The sequence below is a fragment of the Rhinoderma darwinii genome, chromosome 1 (assembly GCF_050947455.1).
Source record: "Rhinoderma darwinii isolate aRhiDar2 chromosome 1, aRhiDar2.hap1, whole genome shotgun sequence".
NCBI classification, from domain to species: domain Eukaryota; kingdom Metazoa; phylum Chordata; class Amphibia; order Anura; family Rhinodermatidae; genus Rhinoderma; species Rhinoderma darwinii.
This window is the reverse complement of record NC_134687.1, coordinates 42164498-42191310: the sequence shown is the minus strand read 5'-3', so window position 1 is coordinate 42191310 and position 26813 is coordinate 42164498. Positions and strand designations below refer to the sequence as shown.

At 40.0% G+C, this 26813-nt stretch overlaps 2 protein-coding genes across 2 annotated transcripts in view; one reads left to right on the top strand and one right to left on the bottom strand.

Annotated features, from left to right (window-relative positions):
* The window catches only part of LOC142750024 (proton channel OTOP1-like), a 70189-nt gene extending 46102 nt beyond the window's left edge, over positions 1 to 24087 (bottom strand). Inside the window, exons 1-2 of the mRNA XM_075859171.1 lie at positions 23697 to 24087; positions 11360 to 11496 (exon numbers count right to left, since the gene is read on the bottom strand). Of these exons, the coding sequence (XP_075715286.1) occupies positions 11360 to 11496; positions 23697 to 24087 (528 nt within the window). The remainder of the gene's footprint in view (positions 1 to 11359; positions 11497 to 23696) is intronic.
* On the top strand, positions 440 to 3771 carry LOC142760804 (uncharacterized). Its single transcript, XM_075863986.1, has 3 exons — positions 440 to 1253; positions 2226 to 2355; positions 3536 to 3771. Exons 1-2 carry the CDS (start codon positions 440 to 442, stop codon positions 2243 to 2245), a joined length of 834 nt encoding a protein of 277 aa, XP_075720101.1. The 3' UTR covers positions 2246 to 2355; positions 3536 to 3771.
* Positions 24088 to 26813: the final 2726 nt, after the last annotated feature.

Below are 26813 nucleotides of genomic sequence, written 5' to 3'. Positions count from 1 at the left end.
CCTCATGTTCTCCACATTGTATATTTTAATTGTCTGTGGTTTTTAGGTCCTGATGGCCAACATGTTCTTATGTATATTGTAATAAAGAATTTATATTTTTTGCAAGTTACTTACTGTACTTGGTGTCATTATTTTTCCCTTTTGGGAGATTTGATTTGTCTTCACACACAGTTATAGGTATTTATTGTCTGTTTTTCCTTGATATGTGTGGACGTTTACTATAACGTTTATCGTTAGGTCTGGTTCTATATAGGTATTCATTACTGCTTTTGTCTTCTTAATAGGCCTAAATACTAATATGGATTTCCATACACGTGAAACCAATTGGCTGTCAGTTGTGACTCAAGTTTTTAGCAATGATGCTGTAGGACCTATGGGTGTAACCCATATGGGAATATTTGAAACCCAAAAGAAATTAAAATAATTACTTAAACGAAGGATGCGAGTATGGTGGAATAAGGTGGCCTTAGAGCAATATCTTACTAAGGACCTGATCCCCAGAGGCCTGCGGGTTCAGGTTTTTCCCTCCTTCACTTTTGATGACACCATGTTTCGGTCTCGATGGGAAGAGGCATGCAAATCCTGCTCACGGACGTTCATTGAGCTCTTGATTGGTTGGGATAAGAAGCAGTTGGAGGAAATTGAAAAGCTGATATTGCCTTTACAGGAGAAAGTGAAAACGGAACTCACTTCAGACCTTCTTTCCAAATTCGAACATGAATTGAGCCTTGAATATACAAAATGGGAGAATGACATCAAAGAACTCAAATCCAAGAAGTACCAGCGTGATTTGATGGACTTCCAGGAACAAAGGGTGTACAAGTGGCAAAGACGTGGTGTCAATACGATGTTACGTTCCGAATCCCTGTCTTCACTGGATAGTGCAACGTCTGGGGCATCTCAGGGGAGCCAACCTATGAAAACTAGGAGATATGAAACCAGACGTAATCCCACAAAAAGAAAGTTCAACCCTTTGGATGACAATGTAGGAGGTGAACTTAAGGTAATCAACCTCTCAGATATAGTATTTACTCCTAGTCAAATCTCAGTGCTCTCCTTGGGTCTGTCATTCTGTCCTGTGACAGGCTTTGATGATTTTCTAGCCATCAAGGATGTGTTTCTGTTTGCACGCAAACTTATATACAAAAAGTATCACTCTAAAAATGAACCTCATCATCTCTTTACAGCACAGGAGGAATTGGAAGCGGTCCGGGCGCTAGAATCTCTACTCCAGGAGCAGGAAGTCAGTAATGGTAGGTTTCCAGATACCATTCGCCCTAGGTCCACCACATTTCCTCCCTTGTCACTAAATCCATCGGTGGAGATGTTCGTCAGAATGGTGGTTGACGAGCTTCGGAAGTTGCCACAGGATCGTGGCTATGATAATTTATCTTGGGCCCAGCGAAAGGCTTTACGTGAGCTTGAGCAGATGAAGGGCATTGTGTTTAAACCGGCTGACAAGGGTGGAAATGTGGTGATATGGCCTATTGAGATGTACGAATCAGAGGCATATCGGCAATTACGGAATATGGAGTGTTACAAGCGTTTGACATATAACCCGACTACTGACTTCAAAGGACAGTTGGATGCGATACTAATGGAAGCTTGTGATAATAACATCATCACTAAAAAAATCATGGATGGGCTCACTGTGAAGTTTCCCATCACTCCCACACTATACCTCCTACCAAAGGTACATAAAGATCATAAGAAACCACCAGGCCGGCCTATTGTGTCAGGATGTGGGAGTTTGTGTGAGTCTATCTGTCGCTTCCTGGATTTTTATCTCCGTCCATGCGTCGAGAATCTACAATCATATGTGAAGGATTCTACGGACGTGTTGAAACGCCTAGATGGGGTGACCATTGAGCAGGATATGTATTTGGTATCCTGTGATGTGGAATCCCTGTACACCTGTATTGACCACGAGTTAGGGCTGCAAGCTATTCAATACTTCTTAGGCCCATGTGATCACGATTTTGAATTTGTTCCAATTTCTGATCCTCCTTTTGCGTTTTGTCCTTGAGCATAATTATTTTGTGTTCAGGGACAAACACTATTTACAACTTCGGGGGACGGCAATGGGTGCCACCTGTGCACCTTCATATGCGAATTTATTTTTGGGCTACTGGGAACAGGAAATTGTACGGGAGGCCATGGATATGGTGTCTGGATGTGTTGTTAGTTGGATGCGTTTTATCGATGACATCCTTTTTATTTGGCAGGGTACGCGAGCAGACCTTGATCAGTTTGTATCCATTTTGAACAATAACACACAGAACATCAAATTAACGAGTAAGATCAGTCAAACCAACATGGATTTTTTGGATATCAAAATGACAGTACAAGATACAGGTAAGCTCAGCACCACCATTTTCCGTAAGGAAACTTCTGTAAATTCTCTCCTACATGCATCGTCCTTTCATCCCTCTCATGTTATACGGGCTATCCCTACGGGGCAATTCCTGAGGGCCAGACGTGTATGTGACTCAGATTCTAATTTTGAAAGAGAATCACAATGTCTGAGGACCCGTTTCATACAACGAGGGTATCCTAAAAAGGATATCGAGAAGGGATATCATAGGGCTTGTCACAGTAATAGGAATAATCTGCTTACTCAACAAAAACGTAAGAACACGGATGATATAGTGAGACTTATTACTCCATACAACTCGCAATGGATGGAGATAAGAAATATTGTGACTCGCTTTTGGCCAATTCTGCTCACGGATCCAGATTTGAAAAAACATCTACCCCCGAAGCCCCAACTTACAGCCAAAAGAAGTAAAACCTTGGGTGACCACTTAGTTCGGAGTCACTATAGTGCTCCTAGTCCCAAAACCTATCTTTTTGGCTCTAAAGGGCCGACGTGGGGATCTTTCTCTTGTGGTCATTGCTCTATTTGCAAATTGATTGTGAAAACTGATACATTCACTGATTCTGAAAAGAAAAAAGTTTTAAAATTGTACACTTCATCAATTGCAGTACTACTGGTGTAGTGTACATGGCAACATGTCCATGTGGCCTGTCTTATGTAGGCATGACCACAAGAGAACTTAAAATACGAATTCAAGAACACGTGAGGGACATTAAAAAGGCTGGAACAATAGAGGGTAACAACTGGGAAGAAATCGATAAATTGAAATCTATCCCCCGACATTTCCGCGATTTTCACAATAACAAGTGGCAGGATTTAAAGGTTCATGGCATCGATAAAATTATTGTTGGATCACGTGGAGGAGACACTTTCCGTAAATTAGAACGGATCGAATGTAAATGGATCACAAAACTGAAGACTAGCGCGCCTCTGGGGCTCAATGAGAAAATGTCCTTCGCTTCCTTCCTATAACAATATTTTCTTTTTGGGTCCTATAGCATCATTATCTTTTAACTTTTTAAACCTGTATATATTTGACTGGTATGGTTGGACTGTGCTGTTAATAATTGGTGGGCTTGTCGGTTTAAGCATTATTGCGTTTTGGCTGTATCCATATTTGGTGGCATTTTTAATATCATCATTTTTGTCTTTTTATAGGGGCCATACGATCTGTATTTATTGGGCTGAATAGAATACCAAGTATCACATATTATATCTCAGAATAATGTTTTTGGTTGGACTCTATTCAACAATACGTTTTGAACATACTCTAAATTTTGATCATTTTTTAGCTTTTTTCATGGGGTACTTATTTTTATTCGTGTGTTTGTGCACACACTGCACACATATTTATTATACATTATTTATTATCCACTTTATATATCCTTATATAAATTTTGTCATCACACTTGTTATGTTGTGTATATATATATATTTTTTTATATTTATATTTTTATTTACTCACATTTATGTTTACACATATTCACTCTCAATATATATATATATATATATATATTTTACACGCTTGTTATTTATATACATGCTAACAATAAAATCACATATGTCTTATCATTATAATTTTTTTGAGCATATTAGAACATATCACATTGTACATCTGTTACATTATTGTATGTATTATTTATATTAATAAATAGAATTGTATTTTAACTGCGGTCTTGTCACGTGTGTTTCACTTTATTTATTTTGTTTTTTATTTTATCACCACACTGTGCACGTGTGTTCACTCACTTCTCACTATCATTTATTATTTATTATTATTTTTTATGAAATAATATTCTTTCATAAATTGTTTCCCCGGTTTACTATATGTTATATATATTTATTTTTGTATATATATAAGTCAATATATGGTCTTTTTTGTATTGATGGTTTTATGAAATGACAGTATGACACTATGTTTGATGTATCATCAAATTATGTATATTTTTTCTATATATGTATTATTTTTTATATTTTGAGACATTAGAGTTCCATTGTATATTTATATTCTGTTTCTCACATAAAAAATCGGATCGTGATACATATGCCCTATACTGGTTCTTGCCATATAAGTTGATCTCGTATTGTCCTTGCCCATACTTAAAATGGCCACTATGGTGTGATACGTCATATATAAGCTATTACATCTGTTGTCTGCGGCGCTTGCGGTCTGATGCGCACGCGCATGCGCGTTTACATTCCTTGAGACGTACACTGGACATTTGCAATGGTGGTGTTTGCTGCTTACCGATCAGCATTCAGGTAACTTTAGACATGCTGATTCACCAATGTAGAACACCTGGTACATTTCAGGTGTTCAGCATTGGGGATTTGAGAATGTCGTGCTGCTATTTGCTATCTCTGAATAAACCTCTCCCACCACTGAGTATAAATACAACGCCGGTCACCTTACTAGTCAGTACCCCTTGAAAAAGCTACCGCGAAACGTGCGTCGGGGCTCTTGCTGTGGAGCTCATTTTTGGCTTGATATGCAATACACGGGTTGGTATGGCTTCTGGGACCTACTCTGATTTTTGGTGATACCCTGGTCTCTATACCACTTTATTTACACTGAGATTTCAGTGTTAGCTACAAGTCTCTCATGTATACTATTTTTTACAGGGTCTGTATTACATTGTTCTGTTTCAGCATGCTTTTTGGAGACACATTTTGTGGTGTCGGTTATCCTTGTACTGTACATTTATAGCATGACTGTCATAGTGACCCTGTCCGGTATTATTGAATGTTGAATATAGGCCATTCTGAGTAGCCTCATGTTCTCCACATTGTATATTTTAATTGTCTGTGGTTTTTAGGTCCTGATGGCCAACATGTTCTTATGTATATTGTAATAAAGAATTTATATTTTTTGCAAGTTACTTACTGTACTTGGTGTCATTATTTTTCCCTTTTGGGAGATTTGATTTGTCTTCACATACAGTTATAGGTATTTATTGTCTGTTTTTCCTTGATATGTGTGGACGTATACTATAACGTTTATCGTTAGGTCTGGTTCTATATAGGTATTCATTCATTTCAGAAGAAATGCCTGATTGGCACGAAACCCAGAGGTCGATATGTCATAACATTAATTTATGGGAATGCCCCTTTGCATACCAGTCTCGGATGCTTGCCTTAGACCTGAACACCGTTATCTGAGCATTGTATAGAAAGGTTAGTTATGCAGTTTTGGGTGGCATTATTAGGGAAGTGTTTTGATATTTTATTAAGGTACAGTATACGTCTATTATTTAGCTGCTGCGGTGGCATTATTTGGAAACTGCATGTCACTGTTATTTGTGCACCTTATGGTTTAGTTTTTGAAAAGACTGTTTTGTATTTTTTTTAATAAATCTAACAACTGGCTTATATTACTGTAATAATGGGCTGTGTTGTGTTTATAAAAACAGATCACTGTCTGAACATCAAGGATGGGATGACACGAATGTTGGGAATAGTGAAGGGCAAGGTTGACGGTTAAGGGGGTTGTCCACTTTGGACAAATCCTACTTGTTAGACACTACGTAGAAAACAAAGTGATCCCGTTGCTGGGACATCCAATGATCAGCTTTTGTAAGGAAAGTGATGAAACCTGGCTTAAAGTGTTCCGTTTCCCTGCAGCGCCACCACAGGGAAAATTAGGCATTACACATTTCTTTTTTTTTTTTATCAAATCTTTATTTTATTGAAGATATATAGCAAGATATACAACAAAAGAACATTCATACATAGATCATGGAGAAACGCAGAGAAAGCTTACGGCAAGCAGGCCGAAGTTCTTTTCAATAATGACAATGCAGGATGAGAAACAATAAAGTAGGAACGTTAGTAACTATAAACAAGGTACCCGTGTCATAGCGTGAGAAAATTGAGTCAAGAAGAAGATACAAGAGAGAAGTCTGATGTCATACAGAGTTTGAGAGAAAAGGAGTAGCGTTAGGGTCTTCACATGTGGAGGGATTCTGTGCAATCTTCAGGTAAACAACTCCAGCCACCCGCCAAAGATCATGAGGGGTAAGGGGAAACTCCGGTTGGGGAGGGATTAGAGGCGCGGAAAGTCAACCACGGAGTCCACACCTTCAGATAGCCATCATGCTTTCTTAGCTCCCAGCTCAATAGCTCCTCCATCCTGCCAATAGAGTCCATCCTATCTAACCACTCACGGAAAGTCAGGGGTGCGGTCGATTTCCAGTGGAGTGGAATCAGTAGTTTGGCCACTGTAATCATTTGAGTTATCAGATCATTACGTTTCGGGCGGAAGTTTTGTGATGGAGCCCAGAGGATGACAAGAGGAGCCCCGAGGGGGAGGATTTGTTTCGTAACTCTCTGAATTGTGTCAGTCACTTTATCCCAAAAGGGCCTGATCAAGGGGCAGTCCCACCAGATATGGGATATGTTACCCACATCAGCATTACATCTCAAACACTGGTTGGATGGGATCAAATTAATTTTGTACAGAAAATCTGGAGTTCTGTACCACCTGGTTGTGGTCTTAAAGGAGTTCTCCTGAATTTTAACACATCTAGAGAAGCCGAATATGTGTTGTAGAATAAAAGACATATCTTCCCTACTGAAGGTGACTTCTAGTTCCTTCTCCCAGGCTAGTAGAAAACTAGGCTTGGCAGGAGAGCCATCTAGAATCAAGCCAGAATATATCTTAGAGACTAGGCCCTTAGGAAGAGCAGGTAATAACAAAAATGTCTCCAACCAGGAGGGTTCTGAGATATCCAGAAACATCTTCAGGAAGAGGTTGCTTGTTTGTCTGAAACCCAGAGAGTGTAAGAAAGAGATCGTCGAGTGTGTATCTGTAGGTAAAAGGGATTGTAAGGTGGGAATTTGTCCATTTCCAAAAGTGTCAACTACAGTATTGTATTTTAAAGAAGACCAGAAAGCATCAGGGTTAGCTGTGCAATTTGTGAGGTGGAGAGGTGTAAGCGGTAGTATTTTTGTCATTGGGGTGCAACTGCAGAAAAATTTCTGAAATGCTAAAATGGTGCCTTTAATCGTAGGGCTTATGGAGTTTGCAAGACCAGTTTTTAAAGAAGGGCACCAGAGTCGAGCTTGTAAGCCTGGAGAAAGCAGAGCTCTCTCCGCATCTAGGGTCGGGGATGCGTCCTTGATTCTATTCAAGGAAACCCATCTGCCAAGGTGTATAGCTTTACAATAAGTTAAAATGTCCGGGAGGCCCATACCACCGGAGTTGGGTTTGAGAATCAGGTGTCTATGTGCTAGTCGTGGCTTTTTAGAGTTCCAGAGAAATTTGGAGAATAGGATGAATGGGTACAGTTTGAAGCACGTATAAGATTTGAGGAAGAATGTAAGCCTTCAGGTAGTTTTTCCTCCCCACCCAGGATAGAAAGGGAATCCGCAAGGAATTTAATTGGGTTTTGATCTTGTTTAGTAAGGGGATGAAATTTGCAGCATAAAGTTGTGAGGGTTTTTTAGTAAGCTTGATGCCCATATATTTGATGTTATGTTGTGGCCATTGGAACGGGGCTAGTTGTTGTATGTCACGTATATACGCCAGTGGCGCAGAAACATTAAGGACTTCTGACTTGGAATAATTAATTTTGAATTTGACACATAACTGAAGGAATTAAAAGCTTGTAGTATCAAGGGAAATGCCTGCTTAGGGTTTGTGATTAACAGCAGAAGGTCATCTGCAAAAGCAGCTGTTTTGTGGTTGTGGTTCCCCAGTTGTATGCCTGAGATATCCGTAGTCTGTATAAGTTTCTGAATAAGTGTTTCTAAGGTGAGGATGAATAAGGCTGGGGAAAGGGGGCCTCCTTGTCTCGTACCATTATTTATGTCAAAAGTGGGTGAGATTGTGCGGTTTATGCGTAAGCTAGCCTTGGGTGGGGTGTATGGAGAGAAAACTGCAGATATAAACTTGTCAGGAAAACCAAATTTATGTAGAGTGGCAAGCATAAAGGACCACCTGACCCTGTCAAAAGCCTTCTCGGCGTCGGTCCCTAGTAAGACTAAAAAGATCCCCTTCTGTGTGGCATAATGAATTACAGTGAAGGAAATAAGTAGTTGATCCCTTGCTGATTTTGTAAGTTTGCCCACTGTCAAAGTCATGAACAGTCTAGAATATTTAGGCTAGATTAATTTTACCAGTGAGAGATAGATTATATATAAAAAAAAAAAAAAAATCACATAGTCAAAATTATATATATTTCTTTGCATTGTGCACAGAGAAATAAGTATTTGATCCCCTACCAACCATTAAGAGTTCAGCCTCCTCCAGACCAGTTACACGCTCCAAATCAACTTGGTGCCTGCATTAAAGACAGCTGTCTTACATGGTCACCTGTATAAAAGACTCCTGCCCACAGACTCAATTAATCAGTCTGACTCTAACATCTACAACATGGGCAAGACCAAAGAGCTTTCTAAGGATGTCAGGGACAAGATCATAGACCTGCACAAGGCTGGAATGGGTTACAAAACCATAAGTAAGACGCTGGGTGAGAAGGAGACAACTGTTGGTTCAATAGTAAGAAAATGGAAGACATACAAAATGACTGTCAATCGACATTGATCTGGGGATCCATGCAAAATCTCACCTCGTGGGGTATCCTTGATCCTGAGGAAGGTGAGAACTCAGCCGAAAACTACATGGGGGGAACTTTTTAATTATCTCAAGGCAGCTGGGACCACAGTCACCAAGAAAACCATTGGTAACACATTACGCCGTAATAGATTAAAATCCTGCAGTGCCCGCAAGGTCCCCCTGCTCAAGAAGGCACATGTACAGGCCCGTCTGAAGTTTGCAAATGAACATCTGGATGATTCTGAGAGTGATTGGGAGAAGGTGCTGTGGTCAGATGAGACTAAAATTAAGCTCTTTGGCATTAACTCAACTCGTCGTGTTTGGAGGAAGAGAAATGCTGCCTATGACCCAAAGAACACCGTCCCCACTGTTAAGCATGGAGGTGGAAAAATTATGTTTTGGGGGTGTTTCTCTGCTAAGGGCACAGGACTACTTCACCACATCAATGGGAGAATGGATGGAGCCATGTACCGTCAAATCCTGAGTGACAACCTCCTTCCCTCCACCAGGACATAAAAAATGGCTCGTGGCTGGGTCTTCCAGCACGACAATGACCCAAAACATACAGCCAAGGCAACAAAGGAGTGGCTCAAAAAGAAGCACATTAAGGTCATGGAGTGGCCTAGCCAGTCTCCAGACCTTAATCCCATCGAAAACTTATGGAGGGAGCTGAAGATCCGAGTTGCCAAGCGACAGCCTCGAAATCTTAATGACTTATAGATGATCTGCAAAGAGGAGTGGGTCAAAATTCCATCTAACATGTGTGAAAACCTCATCATCAACTCCAAAAAATGTCTGACTGCTGTGCTTGCCAACAAGGGTTTTGCCACCAAGTATTAAGTCTTGTTTGGCAAAGGGATCAAATACTTATTTCTCTGTGCACAATGCAAATAAATATATATAATTTTGACAATGTGATTTTCTTTTTTTTTTTTTATATATAATCTATCTCTCACTGGTAAAATTAACCTAGCCTAAAAATTCTAGACTGTTCATGTCTTTGACAGTGGGCAAACTTACAAAATCAGCAAGGGATCAAATACTTATTTCCTTCACTGTATATTAAGAAGTCTAGTGGTATTATGCTTGCCTTCTCTCGCGGGTACAAACCCCACTTGTTCGGGATTGATCAAGTGGGAGAGGAGAGGATTGAGTCTGTTGGCCAGAAGTTTTGGCCACCATTTAAGATCCGTGTTAAGAAGTGAGATGGGCCGATAGCTTCCATATTCTGCACTATCCTTACCCTCTCTAAGTAACAGGGTAATATGTGCTTCCAAAGCTTGCGGAGGTAGAGTAGAGCCCTCCAATAGACTATTGCATACAGTAAGGAATTTGTGTAATAATATCTGTTTACATTTTTTCTAGTAGCTAATGGGGAAGCTCATTACACATTTCGTATTCATATCAATGGGTTGTTGGTGTAATGCAGGACATGACCTCCATAGCCAGATGAGGATTCATGAACAGAGGACCCCCTCTATTAACTCAAAATTTCTAAATAGGGTATATGAAAATGGGTCTTCTAAAACAGACAACCCGTTTTAAATAGTGAGGACATCGGAATGTGAACTTGTGGGGAAAAAACCAATGGTAGCGCTAGATAGTAAAGTCATTAAGAGTAATTAAAAAAAACAAAACAAAAAAACACAATCGGTATAGCCACGTCCGTCAAAGTCTAAACTATTCTAATATTAGGTTATTTAATCCGCATTGTGAACGCCATAAAAAGTAAATAAATAAAACGTCAGAATTGCTGTTTTTTGATTACCTTAGTTAGATGTAGACATAAACTTAAGCTGGCCATACATTCGTCTAATGGCTATCTCTTTCCAACATGAATATGCATGCTCGGGTCAGCTGACCTTGCATGTTTATTTCCATCGGAGAAGGGAATAAGCTGCTGATTCAAAAGAACGGGCAAGTTGAAATCCAACATGCCCGATCCTTCTTTTCACTGACATCGGACGGAGAACAGCTAGGAGGTCCCCATACACAAATCATTGACCGATCCTGCTAAAATGAAATGGTTCGGATGCCATTTATCTAATGTAAATGGATAATTCTGTTAACCCAGAAATTTGGGGGGTAATCTTTATATTAATGATCCAGTTGTTTCAGATGATTGAAACAGAAAGTTAGATTGAAACATTTTTTATTTTGGTTTTATGGTGTAACAGAAATTAACAGAAATTGCTATATAGTTCATGTTTATTGTACTTGTTGTTTCTATTGTGTTATATTATGTACTTAAACCCTTTTCATATGTTCAGCACCCTGGAATGAATGGCTCTCTAAAAAAAACAACAATAATAATAATTTCGATCAATACAAAAATGCAATTGTTGCTATGAATTGGGCATCAATTTCTGGACATTATTTAACTCATGAAGCAAATAAAAAGCATTCAACACCTTCTTATGGCATACCTGAAAAACCGTGTGAATGATATGGGTGACCGGGAATATTCCTTCAATTATCGACTTGCATTTTGAATATCCAATAAAGTATCCTAACTTCAGAGCATGCATAACTATTGTGGTTCCTGCAAACAGAGCTATGCCACCTAGACACAGAATGAAAGTAAAAGATGTTTAAAATATTGACATGAAAAGTGTTCAGAAGACTCAGATACCCAATATGAGAGATACCAACAATTTTATCCACAGTGGGTCACCAACAGGATTTAATTGGATTCTATCGTATACTTACCTGGCGTTGTTGAAGTGGTTGTCTCACGAAAACCCGTGGTAGTGTATACCACCATGCAAACCACGCATTTGCATGGGGCCCCGGAGTGCAGGAGGCCCCTGTCAGTCCCCCTGACTGTGGCACAATTTTTAACTGTATCTGCATCCTCAGGAGGCAAATGCAGTTGTCGGACAGTGGCAGTGCTAGCACTGGGCATCCGGGGCATAAGGCCTATGTAATGGTCTCATCTCAGCATTTCATAGGTTACAGACCTAACATGGCTGAGGATGCCTGCTGTGCCACTCTGTTCGTCGTAAGAACGGGGCTACGTGAGTATTCATTTTATTATTTGTTTGGGGACTATCTACATGGAACATTGTGTGGCCCTATCTACCAGTGCCACGGTGTGTGGCATTATCTACCAGGGGCACTGTGTGTTGCATTATCTATCAGGGGCACTGTGTGTGGCACTATCTACCAGTGCCATGGTGTGTGGCATTATCTACCAGGGGCACTGTGTGTGGCACTGTCTACAGTGGGCAATGTGTGTGGAATTATCTACCAGGGGCACTGTGTGTGGTACTTTCTACCAGTGGCACTGTGTGTGCGTGTGGCACTGTCTACAGGAGGCACTGCGTGGGGAACTATCTACAGATGGCACTGTGTGTGGCATTATCTATCATGGGCATTGTGTTAGGCACTATTTACAGGGGGTACTGTGTGGCACTATCAACTGGGGGCACGGTGTGTGACACCCGCTACAGGTGTCTTTGGTTAGGGCCCCCAGACATAACTTTGCTTGGGGCCCCAGAAATGCCAAATCCGCACCTGGTGAAGGCAACCTCTTTTTAAAAAGTATTTCCCTCACCCCCGGCAATCAGCTATAATCACCTCGGGAAGCAATGTGTAAACATACATTGCCCCTGCAACAACCTTAATGTAATCCACGGTGGCACCGGGTCTAGAAGAGCGGCTCTATCTTCTGGCACATAGAGGGGGACTTGTTATGACACAATCCCTATATGTTGGCTGTCATTAAGTATATTTGGTTTGCACTTATGGGCAAAGATTCTCAAATCTCCCGGAGAATTATTCTTAAAAGTACACAAGTATGCTTTATATTATTTATCTCTAGTTCTGAGAACCTCCCAAACTATTTACATATACGTAAATTATATCATCATTGTTTTTTATTTACACATTTGCATTACACTTGTACTTTTTGATTAATGCTCCTTTTAATACGATGGGAGGAAGTAACACATTATGAGCTTTTGTTAGAAAATAAAATCAGGAAAAATAAAAAAGGACAGATGCATGTAATATAACATTGTATATAATGACACACTTATCATGGTAGTGTCGCCACATGCATTAAAACTGTTGTATGGAAAGTGTCTGTGTAGCCCATGGTGACCAATCAGATCGCCTCTTCCATTCTCCGAAATGCTCTGGGAAGATGAAAGCTGGAGTCTGATTGGTTGCGAGGGGTAAAACTGACACTGGAGCAGTTTTTATGGATGAGGGTGCTGTATGGTGTATTCATTATGTTTGATCCTAATCTTTTGCCTCTTGAGATGTAATTTTGCTGATCTTTAACCTTGGAGAATTTTCAAGCTATTTATTGTCATAGATACAACGAGGATCTGACCTATTTCATGAACAATTTATCAATGTCAAGCAAAGGGTAATAATAAAATATATGGTCCTGGCGCAACCATGTTATTGGAGGGACGTCTTCGGCTATAAAAACTTCTTCTAAATAATCTTCATATAGACATCAGTAACATATTTGTTTAGCATAATAATAAATTTACCTAAAACCAAAGGTCAATTCTTGGTGAAAATATGGATGAGCAGAGTGGTAACTATATCCATATACACAACTACTTATATACTCACTGACATTATTATATTTCCAGTCTCTATTATAAAAATTAAAAAAAGCTCACTATTTGTAGCATTAAAATACCTGTGTACAGATGTAGCCAAGTTTATCTTGACTCTGATAACTTGCTGCAGCGTGATATCACACAACAAAAGCCATTAAAAAAGTAAAGTTAAACTTTCCTGTCAACGTGTATTTAATGCGTTAAGAAACCAGATAAAGATGGCTACATCTGTATATTGTACCAAACAAATCCAATAGGAGCTATTGAAAATATGGACAAGCAGAACTGAGTTTGTGATTTGTTAACCTACTAAGTCAGTGCACAAACAATGCAGCCCTTAACCCTTTCACGACCAAGGACGAAAATGCACGTCCTGGTCGGCTGCTAGTTCCCGCACCAGGACGTGCATTTTCGTCCGCATTTCAAACTGTCACTCTGTGTAAACACAGAGTGTCCTAGACAGCTGAGACATCAGTCTCGCCGGACAGCGGACCATCGCCGCTGCTTTCGGCAGTTAACCCCTTAAGTGCGGCGACGGATTGCCGTCGCCGCATTTAAGTGGTTTGAAGCACATCAGCAGCCCCCACGAAGTGATCGTGGGGGCTACCGATGCTTGTCACGGCAATCGGAGGTCAGATAATGACCTCCGGGTTGCCATGCACGGAAGCCTCGGAGGAACAGCCTCCTGCCGCTCCTCCGAGGCTTCCTGTCAGTGTGACAGTTACGTCACAATGACAGTTAGAGTACATTACACTACGTGTGTAGTGTAATGTACTCTAGCAGCGATCAAAGCTGCAAGACTAAGTGTCCCCTAGTGGGACAAGTGAAAAAAGTAAAAAAAAGTAATAAAAATGTTTTTAAAAAAAGTGTAAAAATAAAAGTTCTAAGTTCTATAAACACAAAATGCTTTTTTTCCTATAATAAGACTTTTATTATAGAAAAAAAATTAACACGTTAAAAAAGTACACATATTTTGTATCACCGCGTTCGTAACAACCCAACTATAAAACTGTAATGTTATTTTTCCCGCACGATGAACACCCCAAAAAAAATCAATAAAAAACGACGACAGAATCACAATTTTTTTGGTCACCACCCCTCCCAAAATAAAGAATAAAAAGTGATCAAAAAGTCGCATGTTCCCAAAAATAGTACCAATAAAAACTTCAATCCGTCCCGCAAAAAACAAGCCCTTACACAGCTTTTTTGACTAAAAAATAAAAAAATTACGGCTCTCAGAATATGATGACACAGAAATTTTTTTTGTTTATAAATAAGTCATTTTATTGTGCAAACGCTAAAAAAAAGGACCAAACCTATATACATATGGTATCGCCGTAATCGTACCAACCCGCAGAATAAAGTAAAAATGTCATTTATAGCATACGGTGAGCGCCGCAAAAAGAAAACCTAAAAAACTGTGTCAGAATTCCTGTTTTTTGCTCAGGATTACAAAAAAATTGAACAAAAAGTGATAAAAAAAAAATCGCACGTACCCCAAAATGGTACCAATGAAAACTACAGATTGTCCCGCAACAAATAAGCCCTCACAGGGCTCCGGTGGTGAAAAAATAAAAAAGTTCTGGCTTTCAGAATATGGCGATATAGCAAAATGTTCCAAAAGCGGATAAGATCGGGCGCCATTTATCAGTGCGACACCGGCCACATATCTATGAATTATTATTTATTTACCCCATTATTATACCCTCTTATTATACCCTGATGTACCCCGCACAGATTACATATACCCTGATGTACCCCGCACAGCTCACATATGCCCCCCACATTATAAACTGAAATACCAGCGAAACCCAAAACAGAAAAACTACCAAGCAAAATCTGCGCTCCAAAAGCAAAATGGCGTCCCTCCCTTCTGAGCCCTGCAGCGTGCCCAAGCAGCAGTTTGCGCCCACACATACGGCGTCGCCATACCCGAGAGAACCCGCTTAACGTTTTATGAGGTATTTGTCTTCTGTGGCACACACTGGGCACAACATATTATGCACTAAAATGGCATATCAGTGGAAAATTGCAATTTTCACTTTGAACCATCCGCTGCGCATTAACCCCTTTGCGCACTATGACTTAATTGCCCGTCATGGTGCGGCGGTTGATGTATGGAGCCGGCTCACGTGCTGAGCCCGCTCCATACGCTGCGGGTGTCAGCTGTGTATTACAGCAGGCCCCCTCGGTACTAACGGACAGGAACAGCGATCGCTCTGTTACAGAAGCCTGTAAGAATAACAATATACTGCAATACATTAGTATTGCAGTATATTGTACCAGCGATCCAATGATCGCTGGCTCAAGTCCCCTAAGGGGATTGATTAATAAAATGTGTAGAAGAATTATAGTTATTAGTAGTGAGAATTTATTTTTTTAAAGTTAAAAGAACAAAACACCTTTTCGCATTTTTCTTCTAAAGTAATGTAAAAAAATGAACAAAATTTGTATCGCTACGTCCGTAAAAGTCCGAACTATTACAATATACCATTATTTAATTTGCACAGTGCACACCTTAAAAAAATGTAATAATTGAAACCGCCAAAATCGCAGTTTTTTTTTTTTTGTCACCTTCGCTCTAAAAAAAAAATGTAATACAACTTTTGAATCACTTTTTATGTACCAAAAAATGGTACCAATAAAAACTGCAGCTCCTCCCGCAATAAATAAGCCCTCACACCGCTCTATTGATGGAAAAATAAAAAAGCTATGGCTCTTGGAAAGTGGGGAGTGAAAATCTAAAATAAGAAAGCAAAAACTGGATCAGTCCTGAAAGGGTTAATTCATTTCTAATGAAAAAAACGTATGACCACATGTGGGGTATTTCCGTACGCGGGAGAAATTGCTTTATAAAAAATGGTTGTTTTTTTCCTCCTTTATCCCTTGTGAAAATGAGAAAATGCAACATTTTAGTGGAAAAAATTTTGATATGAATTTTCGCGCCCTAATTCTAATAAACTCGTAGGGTGTAAATGCTCACTATACCCCTAGAAAAATTCCTTGAAGGTTTTTCCAAAATGGGGTCACTTTTGGGGGGTTTCCACTGTTTTGGTCCCTCCAGTGCATTGCAAATGCGACATGGCACCGAAAACCATTCCAGCAAAATCATAAATCCAAATGGCGCTCCTTCCCTTCTAAGCCCTGCTGTGGGTCCAAACAGCAGTTTATTACAACCTATGGGGTATTGTCGTAATCGGGAGACATTGCTTTACAAATGTTGGGGTGCATTTTCTTCGTTATTCCTTGTAAATAATAACAATTTCTATGTTGTTTCAGAAAAAAAGTACATTTTAATTTTTACAGACTAATTCCAATATATTTAGCGAAAAACCTGTGTGGTAAAAATGCTAACTATACCCCTAGATAAATACCTTAAGGGGTCTAGTTTTCGAAATGGGGTCGTTTATGGGGAGTTTCTATCGTTCTGGCAGCTCAAAGCTTCTCCAAATGTACAGTGGGGCATAAAACATTTTCAAGCAAAATATGAGTCCTGAAAGCCTCCGGGTGCTCCCTTCCTTTGGGGCCCTGCCGTATGTCCAAACAACGCATTAGGGCCACAATGTGGGTATTTTTGAAAACAGGAGAAAGAGGGTGATAGAGTTTGGGGTGTGTTTCTTCATTTTCATGTTCGCTTTACAAAGAAATCGGTCTTCAAACAAATACTTTTATGAAAAAAGTGAAATTATTTTTTTTTTCACCTGATATGCATTACATTTAGCAAGGAACTGTGGGGTCAAAATAATTACTATACACCTAAATAATTACGTTATGGGGTCTAGTTTTCGAAATGGGGTAGTTTATGGGGAGTTTCTATCGTTCTGGCAGCTCAAAGCCTCTCCAAATGTACAGTGGGGAATAAAACATTTTCAAGCAAAATATGAGTCCTGAAAGCCTCCGGGTGCTCCCTTCCTTTGGGGCCCTGCCGTATGTCCAAACAACGCATTAGGGCCACAATGTGGGTATTTTTGAAAACAGGAGAAAGAGGGTGATAGAGTTTGGGGTGTGTTTCTTCATTTTCATGTTCGCTTTACAAAGAAATCGGTCTTCAAACAAATACTTTTATGAAAAAAGTGAAATTATTTTTTTTTTCACCTGATATGCATTACATTTAGCAAGGAACTGTGGGGTCAAAATAATTACTATACACCTAAATAATTACGTTATGGGGTCTAGTTTTCGAAATGGGGTAGTTTATGGGGAGTTTCTATCGTTCTGGCAGCTCAAAGCCTCTCCAAATGTACAGTGGGGAATAAAACATTTTCAAGCAAAATATGAGTCCTGAAAGCCTCCGGGTGCTCCCTTCCTTTTGGGCCCTGCCGTGTGTCCAGGCAGCGCATTAGGGCCACAATGTGGGTATTTTTGAAAACAGGAGAAACAGCGTGATAGATTTTGTGGTGTGTTTCTTCATTCTCATGTTCGCTTTACAAAGAAATCGGTCTTCAAACTGATACTTTTATGAAAAAAGTGACATTTTTTTTTTTTCACCTGTTATGCATTACATTTAGCAAAAAACTGTGGGGTCAAAATACTTACTATACCCCTAAATAAATACCTTATGGGGTCTAGTTTTCTAAATGGGGTCGTTTATGGGGAGTTTCTATCGTTCTGGCAGCTCAAAGCCTCTCCAAATGTACAGTGGGGCCTAAAACATTTTCAAGCAAAATATGAGTCCTGAAAGCCTCCGGGTGCTCCCTTCCTTTCGGGCCCTGTCGTGTGTCCAAGCAATGCATTAGGGTCACAATGGGGGCATTTTTGAAAACAGGAGAAACAGGGTGATATATTTTGGGGTGTGTTTGTTCATTCTCATGGTCGCTTTATACAGAAATCGGTCTTCAAAGTGATACTTTTATGAAAAAATTGTTTTTTGTTTTTTTTTCACCTGCTATGCATTAAATTTAGCAAAAAACTTTGGGGTCAAAGTACACACTACACCCCTAGATAAATACCTTAAGGGGTCTAGTTTTCTAAATGGGGTCGTTTATGGGGAGATTCTATCGCTCTGGCAGCTCAAAACCTCTCCAAATGTACAGTGGGGCCTAAAACATTTTCAAACAAAATATGAGTCCTGAAAGCCTCCGGGTGCTCCCTCCCTTTCGGGCCCTGTCGTGTGTCCAAGCAATGCATTAGGGTCACAATGGGGGCATTTTTGAAAACAGGAGAAACAGGGTGATATATTTTGGGGGGTGTTTCTTCATTCTCATGGTCACTTTACACAGAAATCGGTCTTCAAAGTGATACTTTTATGAAAAAAGTGAAATTATATTTTTTTAAGCCTACTTTGCATGAATTCTTACAAAAAAACTGTGGGGTCAAAATACTTACAACACCCCTTAATAAATACCTTAAGGGGTGTAGTTTTCAAAATGGGGTCACTTGTGGGGGTTTCCACCATTCTGACACCTATGAGCCTCTGAAAACCTGGCTTGGTGCAGGAAAACAAAATGTACTTAAAAATGTATAAAATGATTACTAAATTTGTAAGTCTTCCAAATTGCTCAAAAAAAAAATTTTTTTTTCAAAAGTGCTGCCAAAATAGAGTAAAGAGATGGAAATATATATTTAATTTAAAAAATTGTGCAGTATGTGTGTACATATGTGACATATTGCAGTTAAAAATAGGGAAAAATGATCATTTTTACAAAATTTCTTCAATTTCTCTATTTTTTAATTAATTTCCGCAAATCGTATCAGTCTACTTTTACCACTAAAATAAAGTACAACATGTGACGAAAAAACAATGTCAGAATTACTTGGATATTCAAAACTTTCACAGAGTTATTCTCTGATAAAGTCAGACATACCAGATTTGACAAATCTGGCTTGGTCATTAAGGTACAAACATGCCCGGTCATTAAGGGGTTAGGCAGGGGCGTAGCTAGGGGGGGGCAGGCGGGGCATGTGCCCCGGGCGCAACCCGGAGGATAGGGAAGGGGGGGCGCCGAAGATCAGCTGATCGCTGCTGACAGGCACCCCGTATGTGGGACACCTGCAACAGCTTAGGAAGAGCCAGGACATTACGGCGTTCTGACTGGGGTCTGTGACGGCCAGGGAGTGGACCAGTCCTGTCGTCAGTGACATGAGGTCAGATGACTCAGGTCAGGGGACAGGTCCACTCCCGTGCTGCAGCCTTCCAGCTCTGCCTCTACTCTGTGCTCTGTGCTCTGCCGAGAAGCAGAGAGAAAGCTCCGCCCACACACAGCCCTTCCTGACATGTCAGCAAGGAGACATGGTGAGTGTCTGTGTGTGTAGTGTGTAATGTGTGTCTCTGTGTTTGTATGTGTATATGATACAGTGTGTGTGTGTGTGTGTGTGTGTGTGTGTGTGTGTGTGTGTGTGTGTGTGTGTGTCTCTGTCTGTGTCTCTGCATGTGTTTGTCTCTTATATCTACTACATTATCTGTACTCAGAGAGTTAGCTCTGTGTTATCTGTGGTGTTACATAGGACTGCAGATAACATCTACTACATTATCTGTACTCAGAGCGTTATCACTGTGTTATCTGTGGTGTTACATAGGACTGCAGAGAACATCTACTATGTTATCTGTACTGTGTGCTAAATTACAATCTCAGCTCTGCTACACAGTACAGATAATGTAGTAGATGTTACCTGCAGTCCTATGTAACACCACAGATAACACAGTGATATCTCTCTGAGTACAGATAATGTAGTAGTATTACCTGCAGTCCTATGTAACACCACAGATAACACAGTGATAACGCTCTGAGTACAGATAATGTAGTAGATGTTATCTGCAGTCCTATGTAACACCACAGATAACACATTGATATCTCTCTGAGTACAGATAATGTAGTAGTGTGACCTGCAGTCCTATGTAACACCACAGATAACACAGTGATAACTCTCTAAATACATAGTAGTGTTACCTGCAGTCCTATGTAACACCACAGATAACACAGTGATAACTCTGATTACAGATAATGTAGTAGCTGTTGCCTGCAGTCCTACGTGACACCACAGATAACACATTGTGCTAAATTACAATCTCAGCTCTACTACAATGTGTTATCTGTGGTGTTACATAGGACTGCAGGCAACAGCTACTACATTATCTGTACTCAGAGAGTTACTGTGTTATCTGTGGTGTTACATAGGACTGCAGGTAACACTACTATCTGTATTTAGAGAAAAGACCACGGCGCCACATAGCGTAACTCAGTAGGGTAAACTGATGGAGGAAAACAATATCATGCTCACCAGATAGCTTTAGGATAAAAGCGGGTAAACCACGAGTGCTGCTGCCAGATCCAAACCGGTTGCCGAGGGAAACCGCTGATTTGATAGTAGGTTGGTGGAGAGAAAAACGGATCTATCACGGCGCTGCTGGGTGGTGCAAGACGATGGAGAAACAAGTAGTCTCTTGTAATATTTGCTGAAGGTTTTATTGCAGTAGCAACGCGTTTCGACGCCGAACTGGCGTCTTCATCAGGCATAAAATTGTTAAAAAACAGGACAGTATATATACACACCACTAAGTGGTGATTGGCCCAATTCAGATGAGGCAGAGGTTGACATAAAAAAACCGCCAAAACAACATTGGGGGTCAAAGTTCACAAATAAAAATAAAAATGAGCAAATAACAAAGAAAACAATATGCACTGAGGTTTAGGTGATAAACATAAAAGATACTGGAAAAACACATAGTTAAAATGTATAACAGAGGATAAGTCGAAAAGGAAAACGTGTCACATCTGGATTACGGGACTAATGAGAGATCGGTTTTTTATTAAAAAATATATATATGAAAAAGTATCTAAAACAGTGATAAGACGCCAAGGATGGTTGTTTATTTTTATTTTTTACCTTTTACTTTTTTACTCCTCTCGGGAGTTGACAACGTTTTAAACAATAAAAAACTGAAACTGACAAACTATCCCGAGAGGAGTAAAAAAGTAAAAGGTAAAAAATAAAAATAAACAACCATCCTTGGCGTCTTACCACTGTTTTAGATACTTTTTCATATATATATTTTTTAATAAAAAACCGATCTCTCATTAGTCCCGTAATCCAGATGTGACACGTTTTCCTTTTCGACTTATCCTCTGTTATACATTTTAACTATGTGTTTTTCCAGTATCTTTTATGTTTATCACCTAAACCTCAGTGCATATTGTTTTCTTTGTTATTTGCTCATTTTTATTTTTATTTGTGAACTTTGACCCCCAATGTTGTTTTGGCGGTTTTTTTATGTCAACCTCTGCCTCATCTGAATTGGGCCAATCACCACTTAGTGGTGTGTATATATACTGTCCTGTTTTTTAACAATTTTATGCCTGATGAAGACGCCAGTTCGGCGTCGAAACGCGTTGCTACTGCAATAAAACCTTCAGCAAATATTACAAGAGACTACTTGTTTCTCCATCGTCTTGCACCACCCAGCAGCGCCGTGATAGATCCGTTTTTCTCTCCACCAACCTACTATCTGTATTTAGAGAGTTATCACTGTGTTATCTGTGTTGTTACATAGGACTGCAGGTAACATCTACTACATTATCTGTGCTGTGTACATATGTGCCTGTGTGCGTATATATGGGTCTGTTTGTCTCAAGTTACATTAAAAAAATTGTGAACAAAAAATTACATCTCATTGATTGGTAGGGAAAGAAAACATGGCGAGGGGGAAGGAGAACCTAGATATGCCTCTGCCTTAAGAGCTAGATAGCAGGTTTAACTCTGCTACATCTATATGTAGATAATGCCTCTATCCCTACTCTGATGTTCCTCAGAAATACAGTCAAGAAACAATATATAACACACCCACAATTATATACCATTGTACTGAATGTTATTGTAAGGCTGGGTTCACACGACCTATTTTTAGGCGTAAACGAGGCGTATTATGCCTCGTTTTACGCCTGAAAATAGGGCTACAATACGTCGGCAAACATCTGCCCATTCATTTGAATGGGTTTGCCGACGTATTGTGCAGACGACCTGTAATTTATGCGTCGTCATTTGACAGCTGTCAAACGACGACGCGTAAATTGACTGCCTCGGCAAAGAAGTGCAGGGCACTTCTTTGCCACGTAATTTGAGCCGTTCTTCATTGAACTCAATGAAGAGCAGCTCAAGATTTACGAGCGTCACAGACGCCTCGTATATTACGAGGAGGAGCATTTACGGCTGAAACGACGCAGCTGTTTTCTTCTGAAAACAGGCTGTCATTTCAGCCATAAATGACAGCTAGCGTGTGAACATACCCTTAGATTCATGGGCTCAGAGAAGTGTACTATACATTTTGTACATTTACTGTCTGTCTGGTCACATTTGCCCAGAGGCCATGCCACCACCTAAACTTCCTTTCTTAAATTGGTTGTTCACTTTGAACAATCCCTTCTTGTTATAAGGACCCCTTGGCTATAAGAAGACCACAAAATTGTGCCCCTGCTGTTACCCCAGCGATCAGCAGTAATCTGTGTGGAAACCTGGCAATAAGTGTTTCATTTCCCTGCAGCGCCACCACAGCAGAAATTAGGCATTACACAGTACCTATTCATATCAATGGTTTGTCTGTGTAATGCAGGACGGGACAGTTCCTACAGGGATAGAGAGACACTCTTTGTAACCGCTCTCCACACTGGCCAAGAGATGAGGATCCTAAACAGAATACCCTTATAGGGTGCATTGATTTTGGAATTGGACAAGTCCTTAAGTTTTACTCCAGCGCTGTGTAAGTCTTTCCATCCGGCTATATCATTTTAGATTTGTTTCTCAGTATCAGTGTGTGGTAAGTCCTCAAATCATGAAAATTGGATGGCGGCATCAGAACCTCCTGTCATGGGTGGTTAGGACAGCGGTCGTGACAAGCAGAACCTTTAAAGGGCCTCATTTTTATCTTTGCCATGGGGCCTCCGGTCATTTATATACATCACTGGTCCACACCATGCAATATACAGTGGAGAAATAAAAGAGAATCCCATCCCGGTATTCTATTATAGGAGCTTTGGCTATTGGGGTTTTTCGGAATTACAGAGACCAAACCCACAGTGATCGTTCTAAGAAGAGCTTATCCAGATGGAAAAACCCTTTAATTGGCATCCTACAAAATTGGCCCATGTGCTTGAGATAGGGCCGCATTCCCTGCAGAATCTGTATACACTATATAAATTATAATAAGTAAAATCATAACATTATAATGATAATTTGATGCATTTTGACTTACATCTTAGCCACCTGGCACCGGCGTGTCCATCTCTCTCAGTAATAGCCCATTTCTTTCTATCACTCACAACCATATAAAATATCATCCACAGAACTTGTATCAGCATTAGGACTATCAAGAAGATCAGCCGGTCACTTTCAGTCAGGCCAACAATATTTAAATATGTAGCAAACATCAGGACAAGTCCAACAATGAAAATATTAACGCCATACTGACTGCTGGCAACCTCACTGTTCCTGTGCCGCCTGCCGGAAATTATTCTATCGGCTTCCATATTCTGGTCAGACATTATCGGTGGAGGAGGAAATATTATCTCATCTGATATGTTACTGGGGATGTAGAATTCTGCAATATCCATCATTTCCTGAGGGATTCCTTTTAATGTAGCCATTACTGTTATTCAGAGAAAGGAAATACCTGTAATAAACCATAGGAATTAAATACGTGTATTCTAAACAACTTCATACCGATGAAGCAGAGTTGTTTTTGTCATTATATCCCAATGTGCATTCTGTGTTTTTGAACAGAACTGCAACTAAACCTACTTCTAACTAATAATTCAGTCCCTAGTGATCAATTCAGCTCTACTACATCTGTATATAGAGTCTGAAATATATCGATAATAAATATAGCATAAATGTAATAAAAAAGGTATTTATTGTACAAATTCAGATTGTTTAAGTGTTTAAAAATATCACCTATCGATCTCAAAGAAAAGAAAATAACATGAATTTTCTGTAAAAAAAACAAAAAAACAAACAAAAAAAAAAAACAAGGGACCCTGATGCACTTTAGCATGCCTTTAAGTCCCATAGAATAGGATCCGCCATTTTTTTGTATAAGATAAAAACAAATAGCAAAAGAGTGTGATCCCAGCCTGACGCTCATATTAAAATGCATCACTTTAGTTTTGTCTGGATCAATTTTTTAAGCAGGATCCAAAACATTCAGCATAGTAAGTGATATGTAATAATGCAATTGCGCCAATTTGCATTAAAAAAAAAATGTGACTAACATATTCATGATGGTCCTGGCACATTTACTGATTGAAAAACGAATTCAAACTGTTGTTATTTTTGTCGATAGTCCAATCCCGAAAAAATTGCACATTTAGCCTAAAAGCAAATGTTGACCCATAAGACGTCAATCAGACAACCCTTTCCTTCTCGGTCGCAAACAATGCCGAGAACAAGTCGTTTAGGTTGAGTTACCCCCAAGTTATTTAACAGCTATTGTGCTTCTGCTCCAGGAATTCTATAGCTGTACATTTTACCAAAGACATTTGACATAAAACAATAATGTATCAGTGTCAGCTTGCAGTTATAAAGTCAGTAAAAAAACATTATTTGAGGATCCTGTGATATCATTTCAAGGTAAAGCATCTTCCTTACCTGACGGATGTAGAGGATGTAGAGTTCCCTGGTGAATCTTGTAATGTAGTTGAGCTGGTTCATGTGTGACGTTACAGTAGGATAGGATTGCATGAAGGATTCAATCACGGTGTGACAAACAATTGTTTTCAAATAAACAGAATTTTCAGAAGTAAAAATGTATTTCACTTGCTTACAGCATCCTCGATCCAGAGCTGATTTACTGTTAAAATAATACATATTGAGAAAACTTTTCTAAGCATATTTCTTGTTTTGTTGGGTCAGTTTTTTTGTTTTTTTTTATAAATCAGTAATGATATATAAAAACTTGACAGTGAGATCTTCCTCTCCTCCCAGAAGCCTGTATTCTCCCTTTCTCTGCCTGCAGAATTCTTGTAAATGTTCAGAAAAATGAGTAAAAAACAAAATCTACCTATCGGGGGCATTGCTAGGGTATTAAAAGATCAGGGCCCCGAGGCATATGATTTGCCCAACCCCAAAAACAAAAATTGTAGACCAGTATCCATGGATCCCTAGTTCCATACGCCAGTATAGGAAAGTAATTAAGAGGTGCAAGCCTCCTAATAAATTTGTTTCATCTTTGACTGTCCATGCTCCACTGAGTGAAATCTACACCAGCCGGGAGCTAATATAGATTTCTGCTATCATTTTTTTATTTTTTCTTAAAAGTAGCAAGATTGGCATAAACCACTCAGAAGTCGAAATTTTTTAAACTTTTGAGCCATTTGCGACTTTTCTACACCAGAAATCTGGCATAGAAAAGTTAAGTTTCCCCCGTTCTCTTTCCCTTTTCATCACCTTCTGGCCCAGATCACCATGTCAACTTCTCTCGTGTCTGCAGAGTTTGCCCCAGATATCTTTGGTTCTTCTCTGTCCAGCACATTCTCATCCTCTAAAAAAACTTCCCAGCCTCTTACCCCCTTTATCAGTGACCTAGTGCTACAAAAATAATAATGCCACACAGATATTGCCCCAAAAATAATAGTGTCAAACAGATAATAGTAGTGCCCCTCTTAGTGCTCCCCTGAGTGCCCCACACAGTAATATTGCCCCTAGGCCCTCAACAATAATAGTGCCCCCTGTGGACCAAAACAGTGTGTCGCGCATCTGCCGGGAGATACGTCCAGCACATCCGCCAAGCAGGTATATATGTCAGTATTTAAACCAAAAAATAATACCTATATGTCAGTAAAACTTTCTTTAAAACTGTATAGGAAAGCTTAGATGTTTAGGGTTGTGGCCGCCTGTTGCTGGTATGAAGCAAATTAATACAAAAGCTGTGGTAGTGCAGGGGAGTGTTGAGGACAGGAGCTGATCCACACAATTCATGGCATTCTCCTGCACGTGTCCTCCTGGCGGCAGAATTACACATCAGACGTTACGTCATTTAATACAGCCGGGCAGAGGTCACACACTATGCCTGTGCAAGAAACTGCCATGGATTGCATTGAACAGTTCCCGTTCCTGTCCTTAACCAGGCTTTCTGATAAAATATGGGGCCTGACTGTTTGCTGCAGCGCATGGCCTCATCCATACCTCCCAACCGTCCCGGATCCGGCGGCACCGTCCCGGGCGGTCTGCAAAATGTCCCGCTGGGTGCTGCAGCTGTATCAAAACCACTGATCGCTGCAGCGATCAAAAGAAGGCAGGAGTCTTGCGGCGGTGTTCTCACTGGTATCGATGCCTGCATGGGAGTGGACCAGTCCAGTCACCTGACCTGTCATCT